General features: G+C 48.9%; 1 protein-coding gene across 2 annotated transcripts in view; it reads left to right on the top strand.

Moving 5' to 3' along the window:
- The window catches only part of LOC119458426 (uncharacterized), an 86,199-nt gene extending 84,341 nt beyond the window's left edge, over positions 1-1,858 (top strand). For both annotated transcript variants that reach the window (XM_049665735.1, XM_049665731.1), the window contains one exon: positions 1,460-1,858. In XM_049665735.1, coding sequence (XP_049521692.1) covers positions 1,460-1,841 — 382 coding nt within the window. In that variant the 3' untranslated portion in view covers positions 1,842-1,858. The remainder of the gene's footprint in view (positions 1-1,459) is intronic.
- Positions 1,859-15,635: the final 13,777 nt, after the last annotated feature.

Below are 15,635 nucleotides of genomic sequence, written 5' to 3'. Positions count from 1 at the left end.
CGATTTGGTCGTTAATGCCTTTAATTTCACTGTAAAGCATGTAATCGTCTGCGAATAATCTAATTTTAACATTTACTGTTTCAACAATATCATCTATAAATATCAAAAACAAGAGAGGGGCCAGAACAGATCCCTGTGGGACACCCGAAAGGACCTTGACTATGTCGGAGTTATGTTTGTTGTATTGCACGAACTGGTAGCGATTTAAAAGGTAGTCGCTTATCCAGCCAATTATACGACCATTGCCAAGTTTTTCTGTGAGTTTACTGATCAGTTTAGAGTGAGACACACAGTCGAAGGCCTTAGAAAAGTCTGAAAAAATTACGTCGATTTGTGATTATTTATTGCTAACCCAAAGTCATGTGAAGCCTCTACGAGTTGCGTGTCGGTAGATAGTCCACTTCTGAATCCGTGCTGAGAAGGGGAAATTGGATTGTTTTCTTCCACGTGCTTAGTCATTAATTTTAAGATCACGAGACGGCGCAAATATCAAGTGTGTGCAGCAAGCGTTTGCGCACGCCTTTTGCCCGCGCCTTGTCGGTTGCGGCAACTTAAGGCGCACCAGCATGCCATCACAACGAAGTTCTTGTCCCTAACACGTTTGATCCGTTTGTGCGTACAGCACTTACGTCGCACAGGCCCGAGAATGGCAGTCGGAGCGCGCTGGAAAGAAAAAATACAAAAGCGCAACGCGTGCTTCCACGTGACACAGATTGGCCAATGGGGGATGATAAGTGGTTCTTGAGGGAAAGGGAAAGGTTGGCGCTATCTTCTGCAGCCCTTGAGGGAGCACGGCTCAGCGCCAAAACAAAAAAGGCATTGTGCGTAATCAAAACATACACCAATGGGGGAGCGGAGGAGGCTGGGGCGACAGGAGGCGGCAAGGAGGAAACGCCGGGGTGAGCGCGTTGGCGGCAAGATCTGAGAATGGCGCTACTTTTTATATATAGGGGTTTTAAGTGTGCACAGGAGCTGCAAGTGTGGTGGTTAGACAGCATGGAAATGATAGTACTACACGGATTTGCCTAAACTTTGTTCTTATGGCTTCAAATGACTTAGTGACATCAAAAATGAACATTTTCATAAAAATATTACAATATAAATGCCACATGTCATAATGATTATGTACATGTACAGAGACTTATTGCCTTGGTCTGTTTAGAAATCTTGGATTGGTTGGAAATTTAGAAAGATATTGTAATAACGCTACATGAACATCTGAAGCCACAGCTATGGAGATTAGGCAAATCAATGTGGTGCCAATGTAATACCTATAATTCATGTATCTGGAATGAGGCAGATGAATTCTCATTAATACACCAAGTTTGTCCTTTTTAAGGTGCAGTTTACACAATTGAAACTCTGTATTGGTGAATTATCCAGTTATAAACTTGTCATGTTGGATGTGGATTAGTGTGTGTGCACATTACCATGATTGCGGAACTTAATTTCCATGCAGACTCGCTTGGTGCATTGAATTAACTACAAGAAGTCGGACATTACAAATCTGGCCACAAATACATTGGCTAAACAAGTCCCACTTAACGAGTACGGTGCACTGGATTCTGGGACACAGTGGAAATCCGTTTAACAACCTGGCCAATAGAATGGGTCACTCGCCATTTGTACCTGATAACCCACCAGCATCGCTCCCTTCCGACTCCCGAGCTCTCCTCCAAGGCCAGAAGTCCATTCTCCTAACGGGAAACGTGTGCACTTACAACCCCGTGTGTGTGCTCCGTTCTCCGGATGGAGGAAGTTTGTCCTCTGAGGTTTTGGACAGGGGTGGCCCGGACACCTGCTGTCACCCGGGGACACCTGTGCCTGGAATCTGCAAGTGACAACCCTACGTGTCATAGGCGCCGACTACGGGGGGGTTCTGGGGGTCGTGCCCCCCCCCCCCCCCCTCACACACACACACCTAAAATGTCATTACAGGAGTTCTGTTACCCACATAATTTGAGAATTCTCTTGCGTTGCCTCCACATTTTCACTTTTGTTATGGCTAAAAGCTTACGGCACTATTGTTGGCGCGGGCGTGCACTACTTTTAATTTATACTTACGCTTTATTTCGGCAAATCCTGACAATAGGAGGACAAGCGCATTAGAAGCACCAGCGGTGGCTACCTCATCCGTGTTTCCTCGCTTTAACATTTTTTTTTTTTAATTTTGCGCTGAGAACTCGCACAGACACAATATATTTAAATATATACAAAGGACAAAGTTTATTATATTTTTTAAAGAGAAGGAGGTAGTCAACTGAATGGATAGCCTATACCTAAGAATGAATATGTTGATGTATGTTCACCTTACTTCAAATTACTTTGCGTGCTTTTTTGACCCCGAAAAAAAAAAGAAAAAAAAAAAAAACCTACAGACTTCAGTGACCCCTTCGCAAGAGTCTTCTATCAAGCGCGTGTGAAAAGCACGTGAGTGATATGTGTCTCAATATTGATTCTCTTTCCAGTAGGCAATGCTAACGACTGGCGACAAAATAAAATTAAAAAAAGCTCTTCTAATTATTTACAACATTTACGCATTAGGGATGGAAACATTGCCTCATGCATGCAGAGGCCATAAATACGGGGTGCTTCAGCAAACACTCTCAAAAAAATGTTTAAAGGTTGCCTGTGGCAGATAGCACAATTCTAGTTCATGAGCTGGTCTACTCGAAGAGGTGGACAATACTTGCACAAAAAATTGAAATGCATAATCGACTAATTTAAAAAATCACCAATTAGGTTTTTAACATATTAACTTATGGCCCGTGTTGCAATTTATAAATTCTATCCATGGAATTCACAAGGCGGATGCACTAGGAACTAATGCTCAGGATGGCACCAGTTTCGAGATATTAATTCCCGAACATTGCGGAGAAAGCGTTGGCGTTCCAGTTACTTTTGCGCTCACCCTCCGTGGTTAGTGGCTATGGTGTTGGACTGCTAAGCATGAGGTCGCGGGATCAAATCACGGCCACGGCGGCTGCATTTCGATGGGGCTAAATACTATAACACCCGTATACTTAGATTTAGGTGCACGTTAAAGAACCCCAGGTGGTCTAAATTATTCCATAGTCCTCCACTACGGCGTGCCTCATAATCAGATCGTCGTTTTGGCACGTAAAATCCTATAATTTGTTCTTTTCATACTTTTGTGCTTTGATGCATAAAACAACGTTTTATTGAGAAAGTGACTGGCACGCCAATGTATTTCTCCGCAAAGTTAAAGAATTAATATCTCGACACTGGTGTTCATCATGCCCGCGACGCAGCAGAGAGGCTGGGCCTTTCTGTACCGACGTGGGAGCGGCCCGCTACGAGCCGACGCGCGTTCCGAGGGACCGTAATAAAGTTTTATCATACCATACCATACTTGTGTCAGCCTGAGATTTAGTTCAAAGTGGATCCGCAGTCCACGCCTACAATTTGTAAATTGCAACATGGGCCATAAGGTAATTAGCTAAAAACTTAATTGGTTAATTTTGTTAATTAGTCGATTATGCATTTCAATTTTTGTGCCAGTAATGCCCGCCTCTACGAGTAGACGATCTCATGAACTAGAATTGTACTATCTGCCTCAGGCCACGTTTAAAAATTTTGGTAACTGTTCGCTGAAACACCTTGTATATAGAATTCACTCAGTAACCGAAATGATGCCAAGCCGGATTCACTCAAAATCAGAATAAATATAAGTCTAGAAGTCATGCTCAGCAGCGCTTATACTCGGACTCAAAGTACTAAAAAAATAAAAGAGTGTAGTTTGGCCGGGAAGGCGAAGCATGTATTAGTGATAGCGAAGTAGAAGACAATTACACGAAGGAAGATTCTTACCGTGTGAAACCGTGTAAGGATCGCACCCGTGTAAGGGCCGCCCCCATAACTTGAAAGACATCCGACCGAGAAGCAATCGCGTTCCGTGCGCTGATTCTGATCGGGCTCAACAGCGAATTGTCGCGCGCAGCATACTTTCGCGCGTCGCTACTGGATGTCGAGATCGAGGAGGCGATCGCGGAGGTTTACGGCGGATTTCATACTCGTAGTTGGAAAAAGGAGGTCAAATGGCCCGGTCCCATGAAAGGCTCGTCAAAATCGCGACAGAAAAGTGTGGCCCTTACACGAGTATAGTTATAGTGGCCATATAAATTGTAGTAAACATTCACCTAAAATTAAAATAGTAAGCATAGTGGACATAGTAAGGACGGACCATGTAAACCTGTAAATAACTCACTGGATGACCCCGAGCACTCGCTTTCACAACGCAAGCATTGTGAAGAACGTCGGCAGCGGAGGCGAACGTTCGTACAGCCGCGCGATTCACCGCAGCTCTGAAAATTAGATTCATCATCATTATCTGTCTATTTTTATGTTCACTACTGACGGCCTCTGTGAGTGATCTGCGATGACACTCTGTTTCTTAACTCTGCAACACTAGGGGCGCGGAAAGACAGCCCGGCAAGAAAGACAGCGCGCATGAAGTAGCAGCCATCCCTGGTCGCCCTTTACCATTGCGCCCACTAATGATTAGCAACAATTAGATATGGCACACGGGCCCCATAAGCGTCAGCCGCGCACAGTCATTCACAGTTACGGCAGGGCTAGAGGAGAAGACGCGTTCTCTCCTTCCAATTCGCGTTTCATTACGTGACCTATAACTAACCCGAATATTGAGCGCGTGGGAAATAATGCCCGTCAAGCCGCCATCCTTTTCGGCTCACTGTTACGTGCTTTTTCCCGCACCCACAGGGTATGGGTCGCTCATGTATATGGCTTTTGGATTTAAGGCGGAACATCACGGCGACGACAACCGCGACAATTTGCCCGCGGTGTCGATATAATTGCTTTCGCCATAAAGCTAGAGATAGAAAATTGCTAGCAGAGGGTATATATATATATATATATATATATATATATATATATATATATATATATATATATATATATATATATGCAGGTTTCGGAAAGCTGGTCGCCCCTCCCCCCCCCCCCCCCCCCCCCGGAAAAATGAGAACTTTCCGCCTATGCTACGTGTCCCAAGTGCCCGGCACCTGTGCTTACGGCGGACATTCGCCAACTTTTGTGGCTGTACCCTAGTAAGGCACAAGATCATATACCGGTGTCACACGTACAATTCTGATCGCGATCGGTGCTGATACGTATTGGGTGTTGCTACACGATTATATTCGATCGCGTTCCGCGAATCTCGATCGCAGGCTGATGTCTGCGCCCTCTAATAACGCAGTATTCAGAAAACGCTAAAAAAATGAAGGCAGGTCAAGAAAAAACGTCTAAAAACCTTTTTATCAGCAATAGTAAGGTGTAAACTTGAAATATTGTCCAAATTTAAGCATATTTTGCAAATCTGAATTTGTAGCCAAGGCATTAGGCAGGACACCGGTATTAGACCGTCAGTGGAAAAACAGAAAAGCACCGGTATTAGACGTGTGATAGACGCGTGACAACCGTACAACAATACGGGTGTCACACGGCGCACTTTTGAAAGCGATCAAGCCCGATCCGGATTGAATATCTCGGTCGTGATTGGCTCTTTTGCGCAAGCTGTGCGAGGGAGCCAGTCGCAGTCGAGAATTTCGACCCGGATCGGGCTTCATCGCGATCAAAAGTGGTCGTGTGACGGAAGTGGCTAACTATAAAGCCGAATGTGGCAGATGCATTAATTTGCATCAAACGCGGGGCTGCAAGCATTTACTAGTGTTCTGAATAAAAGAAAGAACCATTATACACATATTACCGGTGTCGATTAGATTATGAGGTTTTACGTGCGAAAACCAAGATCTAGCTGATTTTGAGGCACGCCTTAGTGGGGGACTCCGGAAATTTGGACCACCTGGAGCTCTTTAACGTGCACCTAAATGTAAGTACACGGGTGTTTTAGCATTTCGCCCCCATCGAAATGCGACCGCCGTGGCCGGGATTCGATCCCACGACCTCGTGCTCAGCAGCCCAACACCATAGCCACTAATAGCCACTGAGCAACCAAGGCGGGTTTTTACCGGTGTCCTGAGAGAAAACGTGACACGGAGTTGAAATATATTTGGATCTTAAAGGGCCCCTAAACCACCCAGAGGTCGAAATTTAGTTGTGGTGTTGCAGTTGTGCACGAGTCTACAACGAACACGTAGCCGCGAGAATTTTTCGAAATGGTACCGTAATAGCGGAGTTACACGCGTTTGATGATCGAAAAAAATTGCCCGCCAATCCGCCCTGTGAAGGTGGTTGGAAAGCGAAGCTTTTTACGCCACCCTCACGGTGACTGCGGCGCGCTTGATATTTTGTACGTCAATGGGGACGTTGACGACTTGGCCCTTTATCCCAAACTGTCCGCCTCCCTGAGAGAGACGTCGGATTGACATGAACGGAATCCTAGGTGCCACCAGACGTTCCCTCTACTATGTTTAGCGGAGGCAGATGTGCGGGGATCGGAGGATATACGTATCCGTTAGTCTTGGAGAGTTGAGGCACTTTACCTTCGAGTAACGAGTCTTTGCAGGCACCACACACTTAAAGTTCGCAACGTCCGCTCCCGAGAAGTTACTTGATAACACGCCGAGTACACTTTTCTTCTTCGCTGCATTCCTAACGTTTGCGATGGACGTTAGATCGTGTTGAAACCACAGTCGATCGCACACGGAGCAAGTGAGCCCAAACTCTACGTCGAGAAATTTCTTCTTAAATTTAGAATTAGCTCCCTTGAACTTGGCCAAATGATCAGTGTGGTACTTGCGCCGTTTCGCAGCGTTCTCCGCTTCGCGCCTCTCGTCGTCCTCGCGGCGGGCGCTCCTCTTGCGTTCGGCGTCTCTGACGACGTATGTTGGGTCCTGCTGCCTGGCCTGACGCACACGTTCCACTTCTCTAGCGGCATATGCTGGGTCCTGCTGCCTGGCATGACGCATACGTTCGGCATCTTGTGCGATGAGCTGCTGGGTTTTGCCTACGACGCTGTTGAGCGAGACGATTTTGTTCTTTCCGCCGAGCCTTATATTCACGCTCTTCTTCTGCCGTCTTTACTTTCCGTGGTCTACCCATAGTGGGGTAGTCTAGAAAATGAACCAAAGCAGTTACTAGGCTGGAAGGGTTTCGAATGAAGTCAACCCTCTTTCAAGCAGCTGCATAAGCTTTGCAACAGCTGCAATCTAATTTTACGGACCGCGCCGAGCCTGTTTCCGTTGTTTGCCCGCAGCCCTTATCATCCATCATGTTGGCTCATCACTTTGAAGCTTTTTTTTTGTGCTTTTTCTTGCGAAAACGAGTGCTTAGTTGTACGCTGAATGCCTGAATTCAAGTAAGCTATATACTGCTATACCTGCAATTGTTAGCGGTCCGTCGGGATCGTTTTTTGATTTCAACGACGGACACGACAGAACCCTTGGCTGGTAGAAGTACAAAGCTTCGCTTTAAAACGGCCCTCGCTCGTTTCGCTCTTTCCTTCGCTTCTCTCCTCGTCGGCGGTCCCCCTCCTCGCCGAGTGCTGCTCGAAATGTCACGCGACAAACGTCATCGCCAACGCGCTTCTCAAAACACTGCCTACTTCCGGTTAAGGCACGTCCACGCTAGCCATGCCCCGGCCTCCAGTGTGCCGCGCGAGAGGTGTCCAAAGTAAACGGCAGTTCGGCCGGCGCCCCGCCCGCTGCACGATCAACGGGCCAATCGACGACGGCGAAGCTGCGCGCCTCCGCCACCGGCAACGAAAACATCGGCTGCAGCTGAGTGCACGGCTACCGACGGGAGACGACCGGCTCGGCTGTGCTCGCATCGCAGCCGACGGCACCACTAATATCAGCGTATTTATCTTCTTTGTGTACAATTATTGCGAAGAGCGATTACAACGATAAGAAAATATTGCGGCTTGTGAGCATCGGTAATTTATTTCGAAGCGCCGTTCGCTTTAGCTTTGAAGGGAACCGGAAAAGGCCTAGCGACGATATCGGCGCCGTCGAACGATCAGCGGCGGTGAGGCTGCCGCACAAATGAGTCCCAGTCTCATCCTCTCCACGTACGGCAAGGAAATCTCGCCGCTCGCGAGCAAAACCGCTGTCGAATGGCGGCCCGCGAATGGCAAACGGCGTGCGGCGAGTTAATGTGCCGGTAACGTGGACTCGGCGCTTCTCGGTTACCCGCTGTTACTGCGGTGCCGGCGCGTGTTATGCGAAGCGTGCTTAGCCATACAGCCACACTTGCAAGACCTGCAAGCATGCAAACCATATGATTGCGTTCGAGCGCCCTCGGCGAAAGCAACCACCTAGAAACGCGGTACGCGCGAGCGGCGCAGCGTGGCGCCAGCGGTCGAGCGCTGTACGGGGGCGCAAATAGAAATACGCGTACCTGCTAGCAGACAAACCGGAAGTTGTAGGTTCTTGTTCGACCAATGGACATCGCTTCCGCAGCTGACATCACCAGATTCCTCCTGCTGACGTCGTGACGACCGCTGGGGTTACCGGAAAGGCGAGGGGAGGAGGACGGCATTGTTTTTTTTTTTTTTTTTTTTTTTTTGGGGGGGGGGGGGGGTTGTGGCGGCCATAGGTCAGCAGTGTGGGAGAACACTCACTCACACTCACTCACCATAATTTTTTCGAGGCCCCGCACTCACTCACGTTCACACTCACCTCCACTCACAGCACTCACTCGCACTCGCACTCACTTCCACTCACACTCACTGGCGCTCACTCGCACTCGCACTCACCTCCACTCACACTCACAGACGCTCACTCGCACTCGCACTCATCTCCACTCACACAGTTCACAGGCACTCACTCGCACTCACCTAGCTGCACTCACACTCACTGGTACTCACTCGCACTCACCTGCACTCACACTCACTGGCACTCACTCGCACTCACCTGCACTCACTCGCACTCACACTTACTGGTACTCGCTCGCACTCGCATTCATTTACACTCACATTCACTGGCACTCACTCGCACTCACCTGTACTCACACTCACTGGCACTCACTGGCACTCACTCGCACTCACACTCACTGGCACTCACGCGCACTCACTTCCACTCACACTCATTGGCACTCACTCGCACTCGCACTCACCTGCACTCACACTCACTGGCACTCACTCGCACTCGCACTCACCTCCACTCACACGTACTCACTCCGTCAGTGGCGCGGCCGCGGCGCGTAGCGCTGCAGCGTTTGGCATCGTTGATCGTGACGGCATTCTGAACTCGATGCGCGTGTTTACTTGAAATGTTCAAAAAATATCTGAGGTGGTTTAGGGGCCCTTTAAAATGTTCACGGTAAAGCCCCTGGAAATATAACACGGCGCATCGTTGTGCTAGAGTGTACTAGAACTAGTTGTGCGTCACGTGGAAAATCGCAGAGTTGGTGTAAACAGCTTGCGTAAAGGTTCGCGGAGCTGTGGCGGTGCTTTATTACGCACAACGGCGACGGCACACGTGAGCTATCGGCACAGAACACCCATACCTATGGGTGCGCCTGTTTTCACAACAAATCCGTGCAGGGGCGGGGCCTCGCCTCTATGACGTATCACGCTGGGCTGGTGGTAACTAGGCCTATGACTAGGCTTCCTCCCTGTTTGGCTCACTATCAGGGAGGGAGCAGTCTTCCTGATTGGAGCAGTATTTTTTAGGGGCGAAGCTCCTTAGGGTGTGGGTCGTTCCCTCCTCTGTAGTAGTAGTAGTATGTAGCCACCTGTAGTTTTATGAAGTGTTCACTAGATGGCGGATCCGGTTCCACTTTGCACGCGTTCGGTGCGAACGCGGGCAAAACGCCGACGGCGTCGACAACAGTTCTGCGCGTTGCTGGTGCTACTGCATGTCCAAGTTTATACAGCTGATAAAACTACCTTGAGTCGACCCCATGGCTGCTTCGCAAACTACTCAGGGTTCCCCTACGGGAAGATTGTGTAATTTTCTCTCTCGTTCCCGACGCGCGCTCTCTTTATCTCTCGTCCGTAGCTGTGGTTTACCCGAATGATCCCCCGGTGCTTCGCCCACTCATCATCATTCACTTCGTGGAGATGCTGCGATTTTTTTATGCTCCGCAACACCCCAACGAGCGCCGCTTCGCGTCGGAGCCCGGCACCGCGGCTTCCGCCGCGGCACAATCGACCGCACCGCCAAACAGAGAGGAAAAAAAAAGAAAATCGTGATAACAAGAAAATACACTCTGCCGAGGCGGGATTCGAACCCGCGTACCCCCGATCTCCAAGCGAGCGGCGTAACCACTCGGCGTAACCACTTCGCGGTGCAGTTTGTTTTAAAGAAACGAGATGGCGCTTACGGCGGCGCGCCATACCTCTCCTCAGCGACCGCGCACGAATACGAAACCATTACCGCTTCTACCTTGTCCCCTAGCTGTGCGATCAGCTGTCGGAAATGCAACTGAGTTTTCGCTAACGCATTGTGCTCCATTCACTTTGGTTTGAATCCTGTGGATTGAAGACGTATGCAGTAGTTGGCTGCAAAAATAGTGACTGGCATATTAAGGAATGTAATGAATATGTGGGGCCAAGTTCGCGGACTGCTGCTGCAATTGTCCGTACGTGTTTCCGGCACTTCGAGATGTACGGCTCTCTTCGAGGATACATTAATTTGCTCGTCTGCCTGCGTTGTATTGCTAACCTTCAAAGAAAGGGCTTCAGCCCCGGTAAGTCGGCAAGAGTGAGTACTGCTCTTTAAACAATGATAACGGGAGTAGCGCCGCCAGGGGCGTAGCCAGAAATTTTTTTCGGGGGGGTTCATCGGCCCGACCGGGGGGGGGGGGGGGGGGGGCAAGCGTCTGCTTTCCACTACGTGACGTGATCGATAATAAGTATCGGTAGTTTAAGCACACTCTATGCATGTATATCAAAGACATGGGACCCCCCCCCCCCCCTCGCGTGTGTGTGTGGCACTGTGTGCTTGCGAAGAAATTACGTAAAAAGTAATGTAAGCTCAGTAAAATACAGTAAGTACGACAGGTACAGTGGGCGTTTGGAGCAACCGTCTCTCATCGCGCCACTGAATGGACCAGTCTTCGAAAACGCATCATTAGACGACCCGCCCGATCGGAGAAGACATCATTAATTGTTAATCTCCGTTAAGCGTAGATGGCGTCGTCCTCGTCGGGGCGAAGTGCGTTTGACAGGTCAAGGACGGCTATACATGTGAAAATGCACGTGTTACCAGGCTATACCTACTCCCATAGCAATAGCTTTTTCGCTGCGTCTTTGCGCTAGAAAACTTAAATACGCACAAAAACGAGTAATGCTTTTTTTTACGAAGCTTTCCTCGCCTTGCATTTCCTGCGGCAAGTGCATGGGCCGCTGTGTCTTCCGCTGTGTGCGAGCATGCAGCCGTCATTTGCCTTTACGTCAACAGATTCAGAATTGTACAGAATATTTCACCGCACTGCATAGTTATGGCATGTGTACGCATTTTAAGTAGTGCGTGCGAGTCATTTCTGCTTCACTTAGGCCGGTACAAACAGGAAGTGGCCTTGTACCTCACAGAATCTCGACTGATTGGTGTACTAGTGATGCAGGAATGAACTCCGGTCTTGTTCAGTGCATAGTGCACATAATCAATTTCTCAGGACGCGTGAACTCCGACGAGAACTGTCAGCGCCTGCAACAACAGTTTACTTACGCTGTACTGCGCACAGCAGTAATCCATGCTTGTCGGCTGTCTGTTTCGTGCATTCTGTTGCGAGTCGGTGGACTTTCACTGCTGGCATCAGCCCTTTCGTGTGTACATTGCTGGTTTGGGATTCCACAACACAACAGCAACTACCAGCCTTTCATAATTGCTGGTTTGGGATTCAGCAACACAACAGTAACTACCAGCCTTCCGTAGGGGCGCAATCGCAAACGAGAGACGTTTTGCGCTGCAGACTATGGCTACGTTCACATTTGGGAAGCGGCAAGCGGGTGGAGAGGCCAAAGCGGCCGGGAAATCTTTTCCGCGCATGTCCAAGTTCACATTTGTTTTGCTACCACCGCGGCCGCGCTGCCGCTTTTGTCCACATCCATCTAGTCTGCGTACGTTTGTCGGCGTGGTGGCGCTCATTATCGCATTATTTCGAGCGGTATGTTCATTCACTGACCCACCCGTCATCAAAAGTGATCATCTTGTGCAAGTTCGCGTGTCATCTGCGACCTTCGGTAAGTTCCTCGTTGGCGTTCTGTAATTCTCCTCACACGGGCGCGGTAGCGCTGTGTCACAGGTTGCTGCCTATAGGCGTGATTATATTTCTTTAATAGCTTTTATTTACAAGTTGTAATAACATTTCATCATTTCGTATTATTTTCGGCGCCTCCAGGACACGAAAGCGGCAACGGGAACACCAAAGCTAAAACCCGGGCTGGCCCTTGTGTTGAGGCTCGCCGAAGCCTGCGCGTCCTACGTGAGACCTACGCTCCCAATCTATCGTCGCGACGAGAAAAGCACCCTGCGACTTCTGCAGCATACCGTGCACGTGCGAGGAGAATTATGGAGCGCCAACGAGGAATCTGCCTAACTATTGTCTTCCATGGAAGTGGAAGAAGAAATGGCTTTTATACGTCTACCTACTTGTTTTCTAGAAATCGACAATGAATAAACGGAAGACAAGAAAACCTCGGAAACGGCAGTGGATGGGTTCGCCTGGCTTTGCAAAAGTGTAAGAAGTTGGGTCACGCCAAAGCTTCGTTGCCGCACCTCCTGTCGCGCGACGTTGAATACTATCGCGAGTATTGCTGACAGTACGTTTGAGTGCCACTCTTGTCGTAGAGGAAGGGGTGGTTCTTGATCGCGTCGATCAGCATTACAGCCTACACTTTTGGTGCCATGTTCAATGTTACGACCGGAAGTTTACATGCTAGTGTAGCTTCCGGTCGAGCAGAACGACTTTCCGCCGCGTTTCCGCTTCGCCATGGCGAAAAAATCGGTCCGAGACCAATTTGGCTCGCCGCCTGTTTTTCTGCCTGTTTTGCCGCTTAGGCGGGCGGATTTTTGCAACATTTTGCCGCTTCCGACAGCTTCGAGACCAAGTTCCTACGCGAACGCGGCCTAACCGGCACCTGAAGGGAAGCGGCGGAAATGTATACCGGAAATTTCGACCACCTGGGTACTTTAACGTGCACCTAAATCTAAGTAAACGGGCCTCGAGCATTTTCGCCTTCATCTAAAATGCGGCTGCCGCATTTGTTGCTTCATTTGTTGCGCATTTGTTGCGCATTTGTTGTTTCAGAATGCGGACGCCACATTCGCACCCAAAACCTCACAGAGTGTCAAGGCCTTGACAAACACCGTGACAGTTTTTTTCCATATGCAGACATGATTCTCTGTAAATTACCAACCCAAACGGAAGCGCCCAGGAATGAAAGTGTGAAAGTAGCACCGGTTTCTTGAAATATGTCAGCGCGAAGCGACGAGAGAAAAGGGTGGGTTAGTGGGGGGGGGGGGGGGTGCAAAAAATTTCGGGGGGGGGGGGTTTGAACCCCCTGAACCCCCCCCCCCCCCCCTTGGCTACGCCACTGAGCGCCGCCTCCTGTCATAGTAGGTTTCGCGCACAGTATTTACGCACATCTACCCCAACCAGCACGGAAACTTACATCCACTCTTTCGCTAACGTGCCAAGAATAAGTGAATGGGCGCACACTTGAATATATGCGCACTATATACGCACAATAAGTGACGGTACTACATCGATAGCGCACGAATGGTCGAAGCTGAATGTTTCGTGATGGTCCACAAGAGTAAGCGAGTTACTCGCGATAATACGCATTTGCTACAAGGTGTTGCAATGTGCAGGACAGATACGTTTCAAGCCTTGTGCACAGCAAGAACAAATCTATCGGAACTGAGCACACCCGCGAGCGATCAGGCAGAAAATAATCAGATAGGTGCCGCACCGAGGAACCTCACTGTGTCAGAAACTGACAAGCCGCTGCTTCAAAATATTTGATAAATAAAGTACAAAGAGCAAAACGCACTAGTCGTGGTTCCATTCATGAGCGGAATGTTTGGATAGCTTGAAATACATATTTAGCCCCGCTTTTAGAACAAGCACAATATACGCTGCTTGCGCCGTTTGAACATAGGTTAATCAGCTCCGAAAGCGCTTTTGCATGTCCTCTGAAGCTGTGATCAAAGCTTCGTGTCGTTCACCCAGTCACCGTTTACGATATCTCCCAAAACAGAAGTTTTCTAAGACGCGTCGGCGTCACACACTTCCATTGTATACAAGGAGGCAACGGAGGCAGTTTAGGCAAGCAATGGACGCGTCACCACGTGATCAAACATGGCAGCGCCCACGGGATCGCCGCGAAAAGGCTCAATAACCACGGATCGGGAGCAAGTATTCATGCGAACCACATCATTGCGTTCGAGCGTCGTTGTCTTCGTCGATAAAAAAAAAAAAGAAAAAAAAAGAAAAAAAAAAGAAAATGGTGTACCTCATCGGAGGCGAGGCCCCGCCCCTGCACGGATTTGTTGTGAAAACAGTCGCACCCCACAGGTGACGAAAAACAAAACTCTATGCAACTCGATAGAGACGTCGCTAGAAGAACGTGCCGAAGACGTTCGATGGCGATTGAGCCCGATCGGATTCGAATTTCTCGATTGCGATTGGCTCCTTTGCGCAGACTGTGGAAGGGAGTCAATCTCGATCGAGAAAGTCGATCCTGATTTGGCTCAATCGGAATCGCAAGTCTCGTGTCCCTAAGGCATAGCCCTAAGGGGTTTTTCATACTATAGTTCTAGTACACTGTGCGTCATACCATAGTTCATACGCATGCCTGCAGCGCTTGAGCGCGTGTGCATGAAGCATAGAGTATGCAGGCTCGACGAAGTGCACATATTAAGGGCCCGCAGATAAACTATTTTTATGTAGGTACCTTACTCCCTCCTAAAGTTCCACTGACGGTCCGGCAGGGACCATATAAGTTTTCCCGGATGAGATATCAAAGAGACCATGTAGCCCTCAAAAGTATAGCCTTCGAGATCTGTTTTTTTATTGGTCAGGGGCAACCGTCGCCGAGGCGCTGGTTTGCAAGAAGCGTCTCCCCACAGGTCGGCTGTACGCGCAACCGGCGGTTGCGTAATTCATTTTCAAAGGCAGCTGATGGATGGATGGATGGATGGATGGATGGATGAGGCTGAACCCTTTAAATCGGGCGGTGGCATACGCCACCTAGCCATGGCTATTAACATAATTTGTACTTTGTGGTGGGTGAAATTTCACCCCTGCCTTAATTTTATCCACCAATCAGATAACCTCTGTTTGGTTATTTCTACCCGCTTAAAGTCTATTTTGCCTTCACTGTCCCTAAACCCCAATGCTTTGAAAAAGTCAGCCCCGTTGCCTTGCACTGTAGGGTTAAGCCCCTTACAGAAAAGTATGAGGTGTTCAGCCGTTTCCTCTTCTTCTCCACACGCACAGCACAACGTGTCTATACCTTGGTACTTGACTCGGTACATCTTAGTCCGCAATACTCCCGTCCTGGCTTCAAACAACAAAGAGCTTCCCCTAGAATTATCGTAGATATTTTCTTTGGCAATTTCTTGCTTGAAAGTTCGGTATGTGTCCAGTGCTGATTTCGTCTGCATCCCTGTTTTCCACAGACCCCTCTCTGTTTCCTTAACCTTTTTCTTAACCGCTGTTTCCTGGTTTGCACCCCTCCTGCA

Source organism: Dermacentor silvarum, chromosome 1, assembly GCF_013339745.2.
Source record: "Dermacentor silvarum isolate Dsil-2018 chromosome 1, BIME_Dsil_1.4, whole genome shotgun sequence".
In the NCBI taxonomy this organism is placed as follows: Eukaryota; Metazoa; Arthropoda; class Arachnida; order Ixodida; family Ixodidae; genus Dermacentor; species Dermacentor silvarum.
The sequence above is the reverse complement of the archived record's forward strand: the minus strand, read 5'-3'. Positions and strand labels throughout refer to the sequence as shown.